Raw genomic sequence first — 17,554 nt, 5'->3', positions numbered from 1 at the left:
GGAATCTCATATGGTCTTCCCTGCAACTTTGGACTTTGAACCACTGATGGGCAGAAAAATGTTCATGCCATTTTAGTAATGACCCATAGATACGTAAATAGAGATCCGCTTCTGTTAAGATCAATCCTAAGGCGGTGTGAAATGGAGAAACGGTCATGGATGGTGTCTGAGACTGAACCGAAATGGTGGTCTGGCCACCTCCCAGCTGTGTGGGCGTGGGAAGTTACTTAGCCTCTCTAAGTCTCATTTTCTTCATCTGTGACATAGGGAAATAACATGTAAAGCTCGTTGTGTATATTAGGAGCTCAATAAAATAAGTTGGTTATAGTGACAGTAGGTAAAGGATATGTTAGAAGCATGACAGCTAAAGGTGAAATCAAGAGAGGAAAAAGGGCTGCAGCAGACACCAGATGGGAGGGTGGGGAATGTGAGCAGCTGCAGTAGGCGGGAAACCGTTCAGCTTGTATTTAGTTCAGTTCTACTGTTTCAATGCACATTCTTCACCTCTTTTCGTTTGTATATATCTTAAGCAATTTTAACCTGTATTGAACTTGAACGTTTTATTTTGTGGTCAAATTGTGTTTAAATTTTTAGGTGTCCCCTTTATTTTTATAAATGCTCTTCTGAGTAATCACACACGTTTTAATTTAATTTACAGGTGGCTGTTTGTTGCATCTGTTTTTTCGTTATTCTTCCTCTAAATCTTGTTGGTACAATACTTGGCCGAAATCTGTCAGGTCAGCCCAACTTTCCTTGTCGTGTCAATGCTGTGCCTCGTCCCATACCGGAGAAAAAATGGTAAAGAGAATGCTAAGTCTTATAACATTGTCTCTCACAATATAGAAATTCTTAAGGCTATTCTATATATATAACTTTTTGAATTGGCATGCATTTCTAAGAATGACTGTCTTAAGAATTTGTCTTTTTAACTTTTTCCTTCAACCTATATTGTTCGCAGTAGTAATCAATTATACCCTTATTTCACTTTCTGAATATTGGTGCCATTTACAGATAAATTTAAATGCTTTGATAAGTACACTGGTGCTTAGAGGTGGGTAGGAACTAGAGCTGCAGCAGTTTTATTTACTGTAGTATACAGGCCGGAATTGACCTGCTGCCTATTTTTATAAGTAAAGTTTTGTTGGAACATACCTATGCCTGTTCATTCGCAGATCTAGGACTGCTTTTACACTGCAGCATCAGAGAGTGAGACCCTGTCACCTGCAAAACCTGAAATATTTACTGTCTGAAACTTCACAGAAGTTTGCCAACGCTTGGCTTACAATTTGATTTTCCTTTCCAGATATTTTGTTATTCTAAATAATACACACATTTGTAGCCACATACATTGTACCAGTTGAAAGATGAATTAGGATTAAGACCAGTTATAATTTACCGACTTAATGTTCTTTATCTTCACTTCTGGGATAGTATAGAATCTCTCAAATACATTCTGTTTTATGGCTAAAATGGGTTCTTAAGAACCCCCAGAATTCAAGATTAATCTTGACAAAGGATGATGAGTATTTGTTAAACAACTGAAGGGATTCTTTAACTGCAGTAATGTAAACATAGTTTACAGTTTATTTGACCAGTCAACTTTGAAATTATGATTCTTAATGGATTTTTAACTTGAGATAATTTGTATTTTTTTTTTCAAATTTTGGACATGAAATGGGATGTCATTAGTATGTTATATTTCTAATTTTTGTGATTCACATTGGAAAAAAACTAAATACTTTGCCTTTTGAAATTAGCAAATTGGATGTTTCAGTGCTGATTTATGCTATTCTGCATTCTTCATTTCCTGATTGTTACTAGCAGACAAAAGTAGAGCAGTCTTGCTGTATGGACACCTGTCACATTCTCCATCACATAAGAAAGAACTGCACAGTAGACTCTGTCTATTCATACATTGAAAAGCCTCTGTTCCTAGGTAGTTTACCTCATTATAGACATAATTTATATTCAGAGACTTACATATACAATCTTTTGTAGACTTGGAGGTATATAGACATTGAAATGGAGGCCGAATAAAACAGCACCTATAAGGGAGGGTGACCTGTTAGAGTGTTAGGATTGTCCGTGTTCTTTTTTTTCCTTAGATCGTGATTATGAGAACTTTCGTGCTTTGTTTTTTAAAGTCCGTTTTCTTTTTCAAATCAAGGTTAGACTCTAGGTCACTAGGACTGGTGAAGGAGAGGAAGGAACAACACGTGACCTTGCACACCCTGGGTCACAGGTGGAGGAAGGCTCGTGTGTATCTTTATTTTCTTTATAAAGTTACATGGGCACTAAATCTGAATACTAGATCTGGCTCTCAGTGACTTGTTATCTTAGGAAGATCGTTTTTTAACCTCTGTGGGTCTTGGATTCCTATAAAAGGAGGAAAGAAGACTAGATTAAATGTTTTTTAAGGTTTTCTGTTTTTATCCAGCTTTCACATACTGATTTCCTCTCATCTTTTTAGTTTGTTTATCCCAGAGATAGTAGTTTAGTATTTTTTATATGCCAGATACTGTGCCGGATGCTGGGAATACCTAGATGAATAGCTTCTGCCTGCCAGAGTTAGCATAGCACTAATCTAGTGAGGTATGATATGTATATGATTGCAGTTCCACATAGTGTGAGGTAAGTGCTGCCAGAGTTATGTTCATGAGGCAGTACAAGTACGGGGAAAAAACCCACCTCTTTCTGGGAGACTGGGGAAGGGCTTTATGGGGAGAACACTCGAGCTAGTGCATGCGGGAGAAGAAGTGTGACGAGGGAAGGCATTCCAGGTGAAGAATTACCAGTTGCATCAGTATGTGTTGAGTGAATGAATGAGGTTTGGATTTAATTTTTTATCCATTCTTGGCTCCATTATAACTCAAGACTCACAATACCATAATTGTATAATTCACAAGGAAGGGAATCGCCAACCCAAGGAATGCATGAGCAAAGAGATGGCAAGGCTACAATTTGGGAAACATTATTTCACAGAAGGGTCTCAAGACTTTTCTTTCCCTATGGCTTTCTATAAATAAATGCCTGTGAAATTTTTAGAAGTTATTGAGAGATGCAGACAGAATAGGAGCAAACACTTAAGAGAGTTTTTCCTGAGTTCCGTTGGTAGCAAGAATTTGTATTCCCCGAATTCGTATCTTGACCTTTATTACCGGAAAGAATTTTGACTATAACCTATGGCTAATTTGAAGTCCTACCTCTATGTTGTGCCTCTTTGAATTTTTGTTTTTTCTTTTTACTGGTTTATTTCTATTCCTTAGATTATTTTTTAAGTGCCAAGTTTCTGCTTTCTGTTATCTGGATTTATATAATGTAATGTGAAAATCACACTAGAAGTTTATTGCTAATGTTAATATTTTCCAGGTTCATGGAGCCTGCAGTTATTGTTTGCCTGGGAGGAATTTTACCTTTTGGCTCAATCTTTATTGAAATGTAAGTTGTGGCAATGCATTTATGTTTTGAGGCATGTAATTTTAATAAGAGAATGTAGGAGTTAGGGTAGGTGTAGAATCATCAGGAAGGCATCTAATAGAGTTAGTCTGTTAATTTCATGGCTCCCAGAAAGGGATCTGACATTATGTATCTGAAAGTATTTCCTCCTGTGATTTCAAATATTCAGGTGAAGTTTATACGTTTTTGTATTGTGTTCTAGACCCTTCTTACCTAACAAGAGATCTTAGAAATCACAGGATGCATACCAAAGAGTACTAGACTAGCCTTTGATCACATGCGTGATATAAGGAATTGCTGGGTTTTATTATATTTTTGAAGTATTTTTGAGGGTCCAGGGAACTAGTAAAACATTACCTGCCAGTCAGTCTGGTAGATCTTGATGTCTTCAGTACGTAGTTATTTCCAGTCTTCTTCCACAGAGGCCTGCAGGAGTGCTGGAAAATGTGTAAGTGTTTAGGGGTCGAAGGTTTGCCACCTTGTGCACAGTTACTGTGCTTCGTACCTGCATCCTTGGTCACCACTGCAAAATAGAAGTCTTTTCTCAGCTTGTGTTCTGGTGTTGCTTGATGGGAATGCTCTGGCATTTTTATTTAGGCAGGATAGTTCTTTGTGTGGGACTTTCTCAGGGACTGCAGTCATACACCTCGGGCTCTTGCCCACAAAATGCCAGTCACTGTGACTGCACAGAATTCCCTTATACTTTTCCAAATGTGCCACTACTGATTGTCTCCTGTACAGTGGACACCTCCTTAACAGACAGGATTGGATCGGATAATTGGTTAATTGAAAGTTGGCTCATGTAAGGCTTATTAAAAAAAGATCCATACATAACATTTTATTTTAACTTAAAACAACTGAAGGTACATCTTTCACTCGTTTTTTAAAAATATAGAACCAGAGTCTTTGATTTATATCTAGTCGATGTTTCTGTCATTTTCCCTTTGACAGTCATAATGCATCTTCTGTGTTTCCAGCCTTTTAAAAGTGGGGACAAGAACATAAAGACCTGTCTCAACCATTCTAAGTGCAAAATCTCTCTAGATTTGTACATTTCTCTCCCAGAATTTAGTAGCTATCTCGCCCACACCTAATTTCATGTTGTTGTTTTTTAAGTGACTCACCTTATTGAATTTCTCCAAAACATTCACATAATGTTCATTGAAATCATGCATCCTTTTTGCTGTCATATTTATTGGTGTATGTAACATTCAATTAAGTTATCTAATTATACTAACAAGTACAGTTGACATAGATTTGGGTCACCTGTGCTGGTCACCTGCCAGCTGTGAATGTGCTGTGGGCATTAGTACCTTAGAGGAACTGGAGTGCACGTCACTCTAGCTTGTGGTTTAATAAAGCCAGTTCAGGAACCTCTTCTATACTTCTAGCTGATACACTGCTTTGTGTCCTCACCCCGACTTGACCTCTATTTTTGCCTCCTACCCCTGTTCCCAGTACCTTCTGGATCACCTCTCTTCCTGCTTTGTTCCATTAGACAGCCTCTCTGCTGTATCCTTAAGTTCTCTGTTTTGACGACCCTCATGCGTTCTCCTCTTGGCAGCCACAGTGATCTTCTTAAGGTGTCAGTCTGATCACGTCACTTCTTTGCTAAAGACTTTTCATTTTCACTGAGGTAAGGTCCCCCAAATGCTATAACATAGCCAGTAAGGACCTTTGTAATACAGCCTCATTCGCTTCTCCAGCCTCATCTCTTAGCTCTCACCCCTTCATTTGCAGTTCTAGCCATACTCCGTTACTTTGAGCTTTTCTAAATACAGTGAATTCCCTCGTTTGTAAGCTTTGCCTTTGCTCTTCCTATTTCTGCAACATTCTTCTGGCTCCCCTTACCCCTATATGCCTTATTTATTATTCTCATTACTCCTCCCCAGAGTCCCACCTAACGGAACTGGCAAGATGCCCCTTAGGTTGCATTGGTAAAGCACGTGGTGCATCAGGACTGCCTCCTTACTGGTGTTCCCCACTTTACAGTAGTGTCCTTGAGAGTAGAGACTGTCATCTTCATAGTTCTGTTCTCGCTGCTTCTTGTGGTAGGGCCTTCAAATATCTATTGGAAGCATGAGTGACAAATAAGTGAGCTAAACAGAGAGAATAAGAAAAAGAAAAGAGGCTAAAGGCTCCTTTTCTAACGATGACTTGGGGAATGGAATTAGAGTGAAGGGTCTTTTTCTTCATTTAAAATGTTAATGCCCTTTGTCTTGCTGTCCTCCAAAAATAGCAGGAAGCTTCATTGAGCTTTCTTTTTTCTGATTATTTTTATTTTCCTAATTTTATACATTTTTACTCTATCAAACCTACTTTAAAAATTTTAGTAGGGTGTTTATAAAATATAAAATACACTGTTAGAACAGTGTTGTATCTAGAAAAAAGAAAGAATGAGAGAATTGCCTTTATTCGACAGATAGGAATTTTTAGCTGTATTCATTTTTCTTTGCCATATTTTACTCCTTTAAGCTTCTAATGTATTCAGTTTGCTTAGAGATGGATGCCCTACTAAAAAATCTGTTCTTGGAAGATTATCCAAAAAAATATTTTTGAGAGATATTTGGAGGATTGAACAGATGAAAAAGGGTAAGACAAACTGTTGGAAGTTACTTGAAATAATGGAGGGGCACCTGCGTGGCTCAGTCGGTTAAGCGTCCAACTCTTGATTCCAGCTCAGGTCATGATCTCACAGTTTGTGAGATCAAGTCCACGTTGGGCTCTGCACTGACAGTGCAGAGACTGGGATTCTCTCTCTTCCTCTCTCTCGGCCCCTCCCCCACTTGTGTTTTCTCTCTCTCTCTCTCAAAATAAATAAACATTTAAAAAAAAATAATTGAGATGTAAGTTAGACGACAGTGAGAACTGAGATGTGAGGCTTAGCAAAGGGGTGAGCTTCAAAAATGAAGACAAAACTATGTCTTTATTGCATTTTATGTAGGTATTTCATCTTCACATCTTTCTGGGCATATAAGATCTATTATGTCTATGGCTTCATGATGCTGGTGCTGGTCATCCTGTGCATTGTGACCGTCTGTGTGACCATCGTGTGCACATACTTTCTACTAAATGCAGAGGATTACAGGTGGTAAGTACTTCTATCTGGGAAGAACCTCAGGGGCCGATAATATTTTTAAATAAGATGCCGTCTGACGTGTATCAGGTAGGGTAAGAGATCTGTATAGAAATTTTGCTACCTAAGATAGTATAAGAAATTTTCATGTAAAAATGATGAAGATTTTAGAGGAAAAGTAGTATTAGCCAAAAAAAGTTTTTGTGCTCATAATGGTCACTCTTTTACTTATTTTCACAAAGTACTTGATGTGGAAAGAACATTATGAGGAAGCATTGCTCTATTTTAAACAAAAGAAGACAGTTCTGAAAGGAAGTGGTTTATTTAAGGTCATTTATAATAGGGAATCTGACAGAATTCAGAGTCTCTCCCATTTCTTAGGCTTTCTCCTTGATGATATATTTAAATGCCATCTATATGCATTTGTTTTTAAACATACAGAATTTTAGAGAATGTTCTTATAAAATTCTTTGCTTTAAAATCTGTTTCAGTGCCATTCATTCAAAAGAGTCACCTTTTTTTTCAGGCAATGGACAAGTTTTCTCTCTGCTGCATCAACTGCAATCTATGTTTACATGTATTCCTTTTACTACTATTTTTTCAAAACAAAGTAAGTGGAGACATTTTCTCATTTTGTGTTTAGGAAACTAAAGCTGTCGTTTAAATACTAGAATGTAAGAACAAAAGGTCGGGTATAGGGAGTATAGTCAATGGTATTGTAATAGCGTCGTGTGGTAACAGATGGTAGCCATACTTGTGAACACAGGATAACGCGTGAACTTGTTGAATCACTGTGTGTACGCCTGCAACTAATGTAACATTGTGTGTCAACTAACTATACTTCAACTTAAAAACAATTAAATAAGTAGTAGAATTTAAGGTCCTGTGTTGAAAGTAAAGGTGGATATACTATATATATATGTTTTTTGTTTCATTTTAGGATGTATGGCTTATTTCAGACATCGTTTTACTTTGGATATATGGCGGTATTTAGCACAGCCTTGGGGATAATGTGTGGTAAGTTCTGAAGTTTTTGCAATATCATGAGTAAATTTTTGAGATTTTTAGAATCAGAAAAATGCAGTAATTGGATATTAAGAAATTACATTCTTCTGCTTGATCAGGAACAACAAAGTAGACTCAAGAATCTGATTTCAGCCCTTTTGACTATTCCTAAAAAACTTGTCACCGATTCCCTTTTGACTATTCCTCAAAAATTCATCATTGATTATTTTTTGATATTTTATTCCTAATAATTCTGTATAGCACTGTTTTCTGTACCACAGTTTCTCGTTCACATTGAAGTTTGGTATTTTTTTAACTTAGGCTCATTGGAAAAGATTATGACGTAAACACATTAAGGTGTTGACTGAATGTTTGGAAGTTTCTAGGACTATTCATGGAGATACAGGGTCCAGGAGGTAGTATCTGGGTTATAAGTACACAGCTTGGGAGCCTGCAGACTAGGCTTAAGTTCTGGCTGTGCCAGGTATGTTCTGTACCTTGATCCAATTCTGCAAGCTCTCCAAACTGTGTAAAATGAGGGTAATACCACTGTTTTTTGGGTCTGTCACAATCTTCCATTAAATAGAAGAAGTAATAGTTATTACCATATGATAGAGTCTCTAGCATGTGTGAAATAGCTGTAGAAAATAAAGAACTTTTGGAAGTAGCATGATAAATAGAAAAGTAATGGACTTGAGAGCCTGAGAGACCCAGATGAGTTCTCCATGCTGCTTTTTTTGTGGCCAGGGGAAGTCATATGGAGGTCTGTAAATCTCATGTTCTCATTGGTGAAAGGGGCATATCTTTCAGAGTAGTTATCTGTAATAGTATCATGTGTAAAGCACAAGTGTAATGCAGGTCTGCTATCAAGTATTAAGAGATAACCTGTTATGTTCGAGACACGGCAGGGAGTGGGAAGAGCTGGGGCTTTCAGGGGTCAGTCCTAGGTGCAAATCCTGGTGCCCCTTCTTAATACCCATGTTACTCTGAACAAATTATTTAACCTTTCTTCCTCAGTGTTTTCATTTGCAAAACAAAAGCAACACCTACCTCAAAGGGTTGTGATGAGGATTCAGTGATTAGATGTGGGTAAACAGGTCGATGAGACTGATGCTCAGTGAGTGGTGGCTGCTGTGGTTACTATATTGACAAGAGCTAAAAATCCTTGGGCTTCCTTCTGTTCTGGGATTGTGTCTCTGCTTCTCTAGTTTGTTCAAGCTTCTACATGTTGTGTTTTGACCTCCAAACAATTTCATGAATAGTGGTACCTTAAGGAAAACGCATACAAGTAACTTACTTTTTTTCTGGTTCAGGTTTTCACTTGATAAATGAGGCTAATTCCCTACTTACCTCATAAGGAATGATGCCAGGCTTAAGGACTAATCACTGTGGAAACATTTCCAGATAGTTTATAATTCATACCCTTCTCCTTTCTCTTTTATTTGCCATTGACTTTTGGTAATTCCACCCTTAGCTATAGAGTAAGCAATAGAATAAGGAAGATATGATAATCTTGTTAAAAGCTAGGTTCTGGTATGACATTTGTGGACCTCTGGTGTGCCAAGATTGCTTTCTTCCTCCGTCAAAAGAATCCATTCCAAAGATGGGTGGTTAACAGAGGCAGGGGGATTAGGGGCATGGGCAAAATGGGTGGGGGTGGTCAAAAGGTACAGACTTTCAGTTATAAGATGAGTAAGTTCTGGGCATGTAGGGTGACTAAAGTTAACAATCCTGTCGTGTATTTTTGAAAGGTGCCAAGAGATTAGATCTTAAAAACTCTCATCACAAGAAAAAAATCATAATTATGTGAGGTGATGGATGTTAATCAAATTTATTGTGGAGGTGGGGCGCCTGGGTGGCTCAGTCGGTTAAGCATCCGACTTTGGCTCAGGTCACGATCTCATGATTTGTGGGTTCCAAGTCCTGCAGTGGGCTCTGTGCTAACAGCTCAGAGCCTGGAGCCTGCTTTGGATTCTCTGTCTCCCTCTCTCTCTGCCCCTCCTCTGCTCACACTTTGTCTCTCTCTCTCAAATAATAAATAAACATTAAAAACATTTAAAAAAATTATTGTGGAGGTTATTTTTTACAACATAGACACATATCAAACCACTACATTATACATCTTGAACGAAAACAAATGTTTTATGTCAACTAAAATCTGTCCCATTTTTATATAATCATGTACGTGATCATGGACACACGCACACACACACACACAAACACATATGACATTGACTGTAAAGCAGTAAAACTAACTCCACAAGCCAGAAGGAGAGACAGTTCTTTATATTATGGTCACATACTAAAGCTGCTGTGATAACCTTTCCTTGTGATACTTAACTAGTTAACCAACTTTGAGGGAAAGATGACTGAACTGAAAGGAACTGAAGGTTAAAACTAGGTATGTATCACATGGGAACATCCTCGTGTATCTCTAGGCAATCAATCAGAAGTTTCCTTTAGTGTTATTAGCCTGCCTTCTTTCAGAATGTTGTTCCTCAAATCCCTCTTTATTTAATCTGAGATCTTTCTTGATTATCACCAGCATGCACAATTCAGCATTGTGCTCTCCCTCTCTCTCAAAAATAAATAAACATTAAAAAAATTAATTAAAAAAAAGAATACATTTAGTATGTAGTTATGGGAAATTTTCAAATATATACAAAAAAGGGACAATTATTTATATATATATAGGGAATCCCCACATACCACCCAACATCAGTAATTATCAACTCATGGCTAGTCTTATCTTACTCATCTTCCCACTTTATCCCCCAAATTCTACAAAATAAATTATCACTATTTTCATTCAGTGATGTGTAGAATCATGGGATTATACAGAGGGTTAAGATTTTTTTTTCTTTCCTCTATATGTGATCTTAGGAAGACCTAGAGAGATAATATCTTGACATTTACAAAGAAAATGAATTTAGCTAGTTTTTTTAGTGCTTTTCCTGTTGAAATTTCATCTTGTTGCTGAAAATCTGGGCACATTTATAGTTCCCTGCTGTTCTGGCAGTGTCCCAGCATTTATTCTTTAATGGGTTTGTGTGCCTTCAGTGCTAATCTGTTTTTTGAGGGGCAGGGGAAGCTGTTCAGATCAGCTGGTTAAAATGTCATCATAATACAAAAATTATATATGTTTATCAAGTTATATTGCTAAAATGCTTTTTTGCAGTCAGTAATCGAAAGAAAAATATTTGTTTTTTTTTAACAGGAGAAAAATGACTTAAAGTAGAAATAATTAGATTGTTACAGTTTTCACATTTTGAGCATAGCATTTTTAGTTTTAAGGAAATTAAGTTTAAAAGTGTATCTCTTCTCAAGACATTTTCTTTTCTAGAGTGCATATTTAGTATCTTCCTTTTTATAAAGTCATATTTTTATAAGTTTATTCTTGAGATACTTGTAAGATTAGGAAAAATGATTCTCTAGGTTGATACTAGTTTGCTTTTAAGCACATCTCTGCTCAGAGGGGAACATTGTTTTATAAGTCTGGAGTATTAGATTTGGTTATTGGACTAGTGTTCTATTATGCCAGTTAAATTTGTGATTTCTAGTTAAACCTTTACAGATTTTTAACGTTTTAAGAATTCAGGTTTATATTTGCAAAAGATATTTTCCCTTACTTTGTAAGGACTTTTCTTTTATAACTATTTCAAAATGAATTATCACTATTTTCAAGTGTACTGTAATTCATATTATAAAATAAATGTCTATTAATTGCAAAATTAGTTGGAAATAGGTTTGCTTTGTTACTTGGTGGGTTTTAAGAATGCTTTTAATATAATGGGATGCCTGGGTGGCTCAGTTGGTTAAGCATCTGACTTCGGCTCAGGTCACGATCTCATAGTTTGTGAGTTCGAGCTCCACATCAGGCTCTCTGCTGTCAGTGCAGAGCTCACTTTGGATCCTCTGTCTCCCTCTCTTTCTGCCCTTCCCTGCTTGTGTTCTCCCTCTGTCTCAAAAATAAACATTAAAAAGAATTAATTTCAAAAATAATACATTTAGTATTCAGTTATGGGAAATTTTCAAATATATACAAAAAGAAGGACAATTATATATGTATATACACATATACACATATATATATACACATACACACACACATATATATATACACATATATATAAATGAATTCACTATATATAGTGAATCTCCATGTACCACCTCTCTTGTCTTACTCATATTCCCACTTTGTCCCCCTTTTATTCTGATATGAATCTTGGACCATTGAACCATGGTTCTTGGTCCTTTCCTCAGAAAATCCCATCACTTCTTAACTTCCATCAGGTGTCATATGATTTGGGGAACATGTTAAAATGGTTTAAATGACCTAGGATAATATATGCTCAAATTTTAAAAAGACATGCTTTTTTTAAACCATTTAACAAATTTTTGTCCTTATCAAATTATTCTTGCTTTATAAGTGATGCGTTTTAACTCATAGCTATTAATTAGACATGTAATAACTGATAATTCTAAAAATATCACATGAGGTCTAACTTGGTGTATAACAGTATCAGGTGATTTGCAAAACAAATGATACAACTTTAATAAATTCAGAGTGAATACTAACATAAAGATGTAATCTTGAAAAAAGACTAACTTTCCAGAGCAGAGAGCATTTAGTATTTATAAGTGGTGGATACTGCTCTGTATGTATTTACTTCAAAACATCTTCTTTTATCTTTGCAGGAGCAATTGGTTACATGGGAACAAGTGCCTTTGTCCGAAAAATCTATACTAATGTGAAAATTGACTAGAGACCCAAGAAAACTTGGAACTTCGGATCAATTTCTCTTTCATGGGGTGGGACTTGCACAGCAAAAAAAGCGCAAGAAGAGATTTGGGCTTTCACACTGGGTACTTTGTGGGTCTCTCTTTCGTGGATGGCTTAACGTAACATCTGTTTCCATTGATCCTAGGTTCTTACTGACTGCTTTCTCCAACTGTTCACAGCAAATGCTTGGATTTTATGCAGTAGGCATTACTACAGTACATGGCTAATCTTCCCAAAAACTAGCTTATTAAAGATGAAATAGACCAGCTCTCTTCAGTGAAGAGGACAAATAGTTTATTTAAAGCATTTGTTCCAATAAAATAAATAGAGGGAAACTTGGATGCTAAAATTACATGAATAGAATCTTCCTGGCACTTAGTGTTTCTACATTATTGAAAAATGATGTTCCAGAAAGATTACTCTTTTCTCTTATTTTTACTGTCATCGTCAACCTGTTGTGGGACATTTTTATATATTGAATCTGGGTTCTTTTTTGACCTGTTTTTTTTTTTCCCCTCAATTCAACTGCATCATTTTTTTTAAAAGAGAAAATTAAGAAATATTAAATCCTGCATGTAATATATCTGCTGTCATCTTAGTTGGACCAACTTCCCATTTATTTATCTTAAAACTTCAGTTCATTCTTAATTCCATCCAAAGAAGATACAGTCTGAAGATAGAGGTGTACTCTCTACAATGCAATTTACTGTACAGTTAGAAAGCAAAGTGTTAAATGGAGAAGATATTTGTTTTTATTAAACATTTTGAGATTTAGATAAACTACATTTTAACTGAATGTCTAAAGTGATTATCTTTTTCCTTCCCCCAGGTTAGTCTTACATCTTTTTTGGGTTTGAATGAAGGTTTTACATAAGAAATTATTAAAAACAAGGGGGGTGGGTAATAAATGTATATAACATTAAATAATGTATCGTAGGTGTAGATTCTCAAATGCATTTGGATGTACAGATTGACTACGGAGTACTTTTTTCTGATGATGATTGGTGTAGAAATGTGTGAATTTGGGTGGCTTTTTACATCTTGCCTACCACTGCATGAAACATTGGGGTTCCTTCAAAATGTGTGTGTCATACTTCCTTTGGGAGGGGGGATTGTTTTCTTCTGTTTCTTTTCTGAGACTCCTACAGGAGCTAAATTTGTAATTTAGAAACATTTAATTTTGTTAATCCTGTCTGGGGCACTTAAGTAACATCTAAAGCATTACTGCTTTAGAATGTTAAAATAAACTTTCCTGACCAAATTGTTTTGTGAAAATAGATGTGTTTGCAATTTGAAGATATCTTTTCAAAAGGCAATATTACTGAATGCAATTTTTTAATACACTGTAAACTATGCTTTTCTAATACAGGAGACCCACAGTTTAAAATCCCCAAACTTGCTTACATCTAGATCATCCAGTATAGTCATAAAGTAAATCATAAGCCCTTTGAATTAAATTGTGGCACAAAAATCTGTTCAGGTTGATGTACTGTGTAAAGTGAGTATGGGGTAAAAGTGGTTAGCTTACTATTGGATGAGCAAATAAAGGTTACAGTTTTCTAAGAGAATTGATTTTAATTTTGAATACATCTTTCTGGAACTATCCATAATGTGAAGTTTTCCTAGAACCATTGAGTTTCTAGTTTAATAGTTTGCTATGCAAATGACCACCTAAAACAATACTGTATATTGGTATTTTTAGAAAGACTCAAAACCGCTGTATTTAAACTTTAATGTGAAACTCATGCCATTTATAGTTACATAAGATGTTTTCATTACAAAATATTTCTATAAATTGACTCTGCATCCTATAATGTGGTATGTAAGGACTACAAAGAGTGAAAAGTTTGATTTCTTACGTTTACATATGGCTGACCTGAACAAACAGGAATTTGATCAGAGGCTGTAGGTAAATCCTTCTTCAAGCCAAAATGTTATATTAAATACACTCTACCGGTTCTTCCATTTTCTCTTCCTTCTCACCTGCCTTGAAGATCTTATAAGAAAAGAAACTGAAAGTCAGTATTTAATGGCTTATGTAAGTTTTTACTACATGTACAGTACTTACAACAATGTATAGTCTTATCTGATGGAATATAAATTGGACAGCAAGCTTTTGTCTTAATAAAATGAAATTTGTTTCTCATGAATCTTGCAGGTAAGATGTAGGGATTTAAGAAAATGAGTGCTTTAGCTGCTTTCAGGTATACCAATTCTTTTTACTAAATTGAGCCCTATTTCAAGTTCTTTGGAATCTTCAGTGAAAAATAATTTTCTAATTTCTAAATATATTAAGAATGTCATTAAAAGGAATATGAATTGCCTTGAAAGTCCTTTAGAAAATTTGTTTTGGTTTATGCCTTCATGGAGGGGCTGGCTATATGTTTGTCTTGAAGAAGATGTAATCCATAAACAGTTTAGCTCCCTAGCTCTTGGTTATAGAGTAGTGAAATAGAATATTATTTAAGTTAATTAAAGGGTGAGGTTCTTACACTCCATTAATGCTGTGTATCTGTCTTTCATTTGTTTGCTCAACACTTTGAACACTATCAAAATCTAAGGGTGAACTTTTCTCCTTGTATCTATAAGCATGCTTCTGAAATTTAGCTACAGTGGTAATTAACATCATTATTCATCTATCCTTATATAAGGCCAGGATAAGGTGGAAATAGAACAGTTGGAGGTATGGTAAAGTATTCTTTGGTATATCCTGTTAGGCTCCTAAATTGTACTGTGTTTGACAAATCAAGCCCCATCCTCTTAGAATTTATTATACTGTGATTGATATCTCAACTTAGTGAATGGTACCATTGGGTGTTTTCCATTGGCAGTGGTTACAAAAGGTGGTTGCTGCAAATTCCAGTTCTTCCAAACTCCCATTTTATTTAGGGTTTAGCCACAGATTGTATTCAGTTTGTTAAAGGTTTTGTTTCCTAAATGTTTACTAGCCACCTTATGCCAAATGTCTTGCAAATAATATTCCTTTAAGATTTCTTGGATTTTTACAAATGTTAAAAAGAAAATAAATGTATTAATGTAATTTGTTCAGAAAAAGCTACATACTGAAGGGCTTCTGTATATGAATTCTAGGAAAGAAAAACCTATTTGTAATTTATACCCTGCAGTTCCATCTGGGTTTTAAGTTTAGATTTCAGCATGTCTTAGTGCTTCAGTCTATTGATTTATGGGAACATGTAATAAATAGGAGCAGTGACGTATGAAAATGCAAGTATTCATTAATGTTTTATATCTTCCTAAAAATTCCATGGTTATGAAGCTGTATTTTCGCAATCAAGATGTTAAATAGATGGGAGAAGTGAAAATTTATAAAGATTGTTTGGAAGTGTGTCCAGAAATAGATGAGATTTAGAGGTAAGGTAGATCAGAAAACGAACATAGAGCTGTAGAAATTTTGTAAGATTTAAATGCAGCGTGAGGACTTACTCTAGTTCTCTCTTACGAGCGTCTTCTGAGAGCCGTCTGATTTGACAGTCTTATGGGAGCTGTAGATGGAATTGTGCAAGGACAAAAGTAAAACTTAAGTTCTTATTTTACTGTATCAGGAAATGGGAATAGAGGAACTGTCATGGAAGCGGCTTATGTATGAGTATAGGTGAGCTAGGCATGCAGGTAATTGACAAGGCAGAGTTTTGTGTATTTACCCCAGTTCCTCAGTTTAGGTCATTTGAAAGTAAGATCTTAAGGCAAGGAACAAAGAACATGGAATTCTGTTTTGAAGGATAACAGTATATGCGGAAAAGCAGTCCCACTTGGGCTTTTCATCTGTGTTAAATTTGAAGCTATAAATCCCCACAGAACACGGATAGTACCAGTTGGAAGGAAACAGTTATTGCTTGATGATTACTTCCATTTTGTACACACCTTTGGTTTGTGTAGGTTATATTCCAACTGGCTTTTTAGTACTAGATACCCAGTATATACTGTATCAAATACATTTGAGGTTCTAATCTAGTCTGTTAATCTAACTGAAGTTGAATTTTTAAAATAATAAAAAGTTAAATGTATTTTCCTTGGATGCTTTATTTCTTTCCTTCTTGAAACAAGTGAACCAAACATAGAGGATAACTCATTATTATCAGTATGGATATAAAGGGTTACTGATAGCCTTCCACAAACAGGAGTCAGCAAACTTTTGCTGTAAAGGGCAGATAGGAAATATGGAGGCTTTGAGAGCCAGACGCAACTACTCTACCTTTGTAGCACAACAGCCATAGTAGGCAGTCCATAAACCAATGAGCACGGCTGTTTTCCGGTATGACAATAAAAACAGCCAGTGGGCTACAGTTTGCTCACCCCTGAAATGAAGGATTTAAGATTTGATTTTTCTCCCAACTTCTTATTTTGAAAAAGAAACTAAATGTACAGAAAGTCGAAAGAATGGTACAATAAATAAGGTCTTTTAAAAATTATTTTTCTTTTATTATCATTCTTTTGACTTCTGGATACAAGCTGTGACTCCTACACTCAAACCCCACTACTCCCATGCCTGTCATTCTCCTGATGGATAATAAATGGTCTAGTCAAAGCATTGTCACATATGTTCCCTCACAACCATTCTGTGAAGCTGATAGGGTAGACCACTACGTATTATAGAAAAAAAGCTAGAACAGCTAAAGAGTGTGTTGTTTTAGGCCTGAAGTAATCAAGATCATGGTCCTGTTGTCTTGGCCGCTGTCACTGTAAAATGGGGACATTACCTTTCCAGTCTGTGGAGCAGATAATTTAGGAAGACATCATGTTGAAAATGAGTGTTCTCTACCAAGGAAGAGGTTATTTTTGTTGTGCTACATCAAAATCAGGTTAATTTCTCCAGGTCAATTTTACTTCTGTTTTTCATCTCCAGCTTTAGTTATTTAAATCCTTGTCAACATTCTTGGTTCTCTCCTCCCCCTGATTTTATTAGCTACCTCAGTCAATATGTGTACTTGACAAATTCCTGTTAGCCAAATAGTTGAAGTTGGTACAAATTTGGATTCCTTTTGATCACTAATGAGCACTTTGTGGTTGGAAAATTAGGAGGATAAAGGAATCTTATACAGCCAGCTTCTGCATTTCAAAGTGAGAACTTTTATTAAAGTTAATTTACAGTTTAACAGTGGAAAAAGGGGGAGTGTGCCTACAGTGGGACATGTGGAGTCAGTGGTGATACAGTCTAAACATTTTAAATTGTTTTCAAAGCTTTGCATGTTTAAGGTGATAACAGGTTCAGATTT

General features: G+C 35.9%; 1 protein-coding gene across 1 annotated transcript in view; it reads left to right on the top strand.

Moving 5' to 3' along the window:
- Positions 1-16,345, top strand: part of TM9SF3 (transmembrane 9 superfamily member 3) — a 68,948-nt gene extending 52,603 nt beyond the window's left edge. Inside the window, exons 10-15 of the mRNA XM_042909412.1 lie at positions 659-798; positions 3,370-3,438; positions 6,401-6,547; positions 7,059-7,142; positions 7,473-7,549; positions 12,236-16,345. Coding sequence (XP_042765346.1) covers positions 659-798; positions 3,370-3,438; positions 6,401-6,547; positions 7,059-7,142; positions 7,473-7,549; positions 12,236-12,303 — 585 coding nt within the window. The 3' untranslated portion in view covers positions 12,304-16,345. The remainder of the gene's footprint in view (positions 1-658; positions 799-3,369; positions 3,439-6,400; positions 6,548-7,058; positions 7,143-7,472; positions 7,550-12,235) is intronic.
- The last annotated feature ends 1,209 nt before the right edge of the window (positions 16,346-17,554 follow it).

Source organism: Panthera leo, chromosome D2 (genome assembly GCF_018350215.1).
Source record: "Panthera leo isolate Ple1 chromosome D2, P.leo_Ple1_pat1.1, whole genome shotgun sequence".
NCBI classification, from domain to species: Eukaryota; Metazoa; Chordata; class Mammalia; order Carnivora; family Felidae; genus Panthera; species Panthera leo.
The sequence above is the reverse complement of the archived record's forward strand: the minus strand, read 5'-3'. Positions and strand labels throughout refer to the sequence as shown.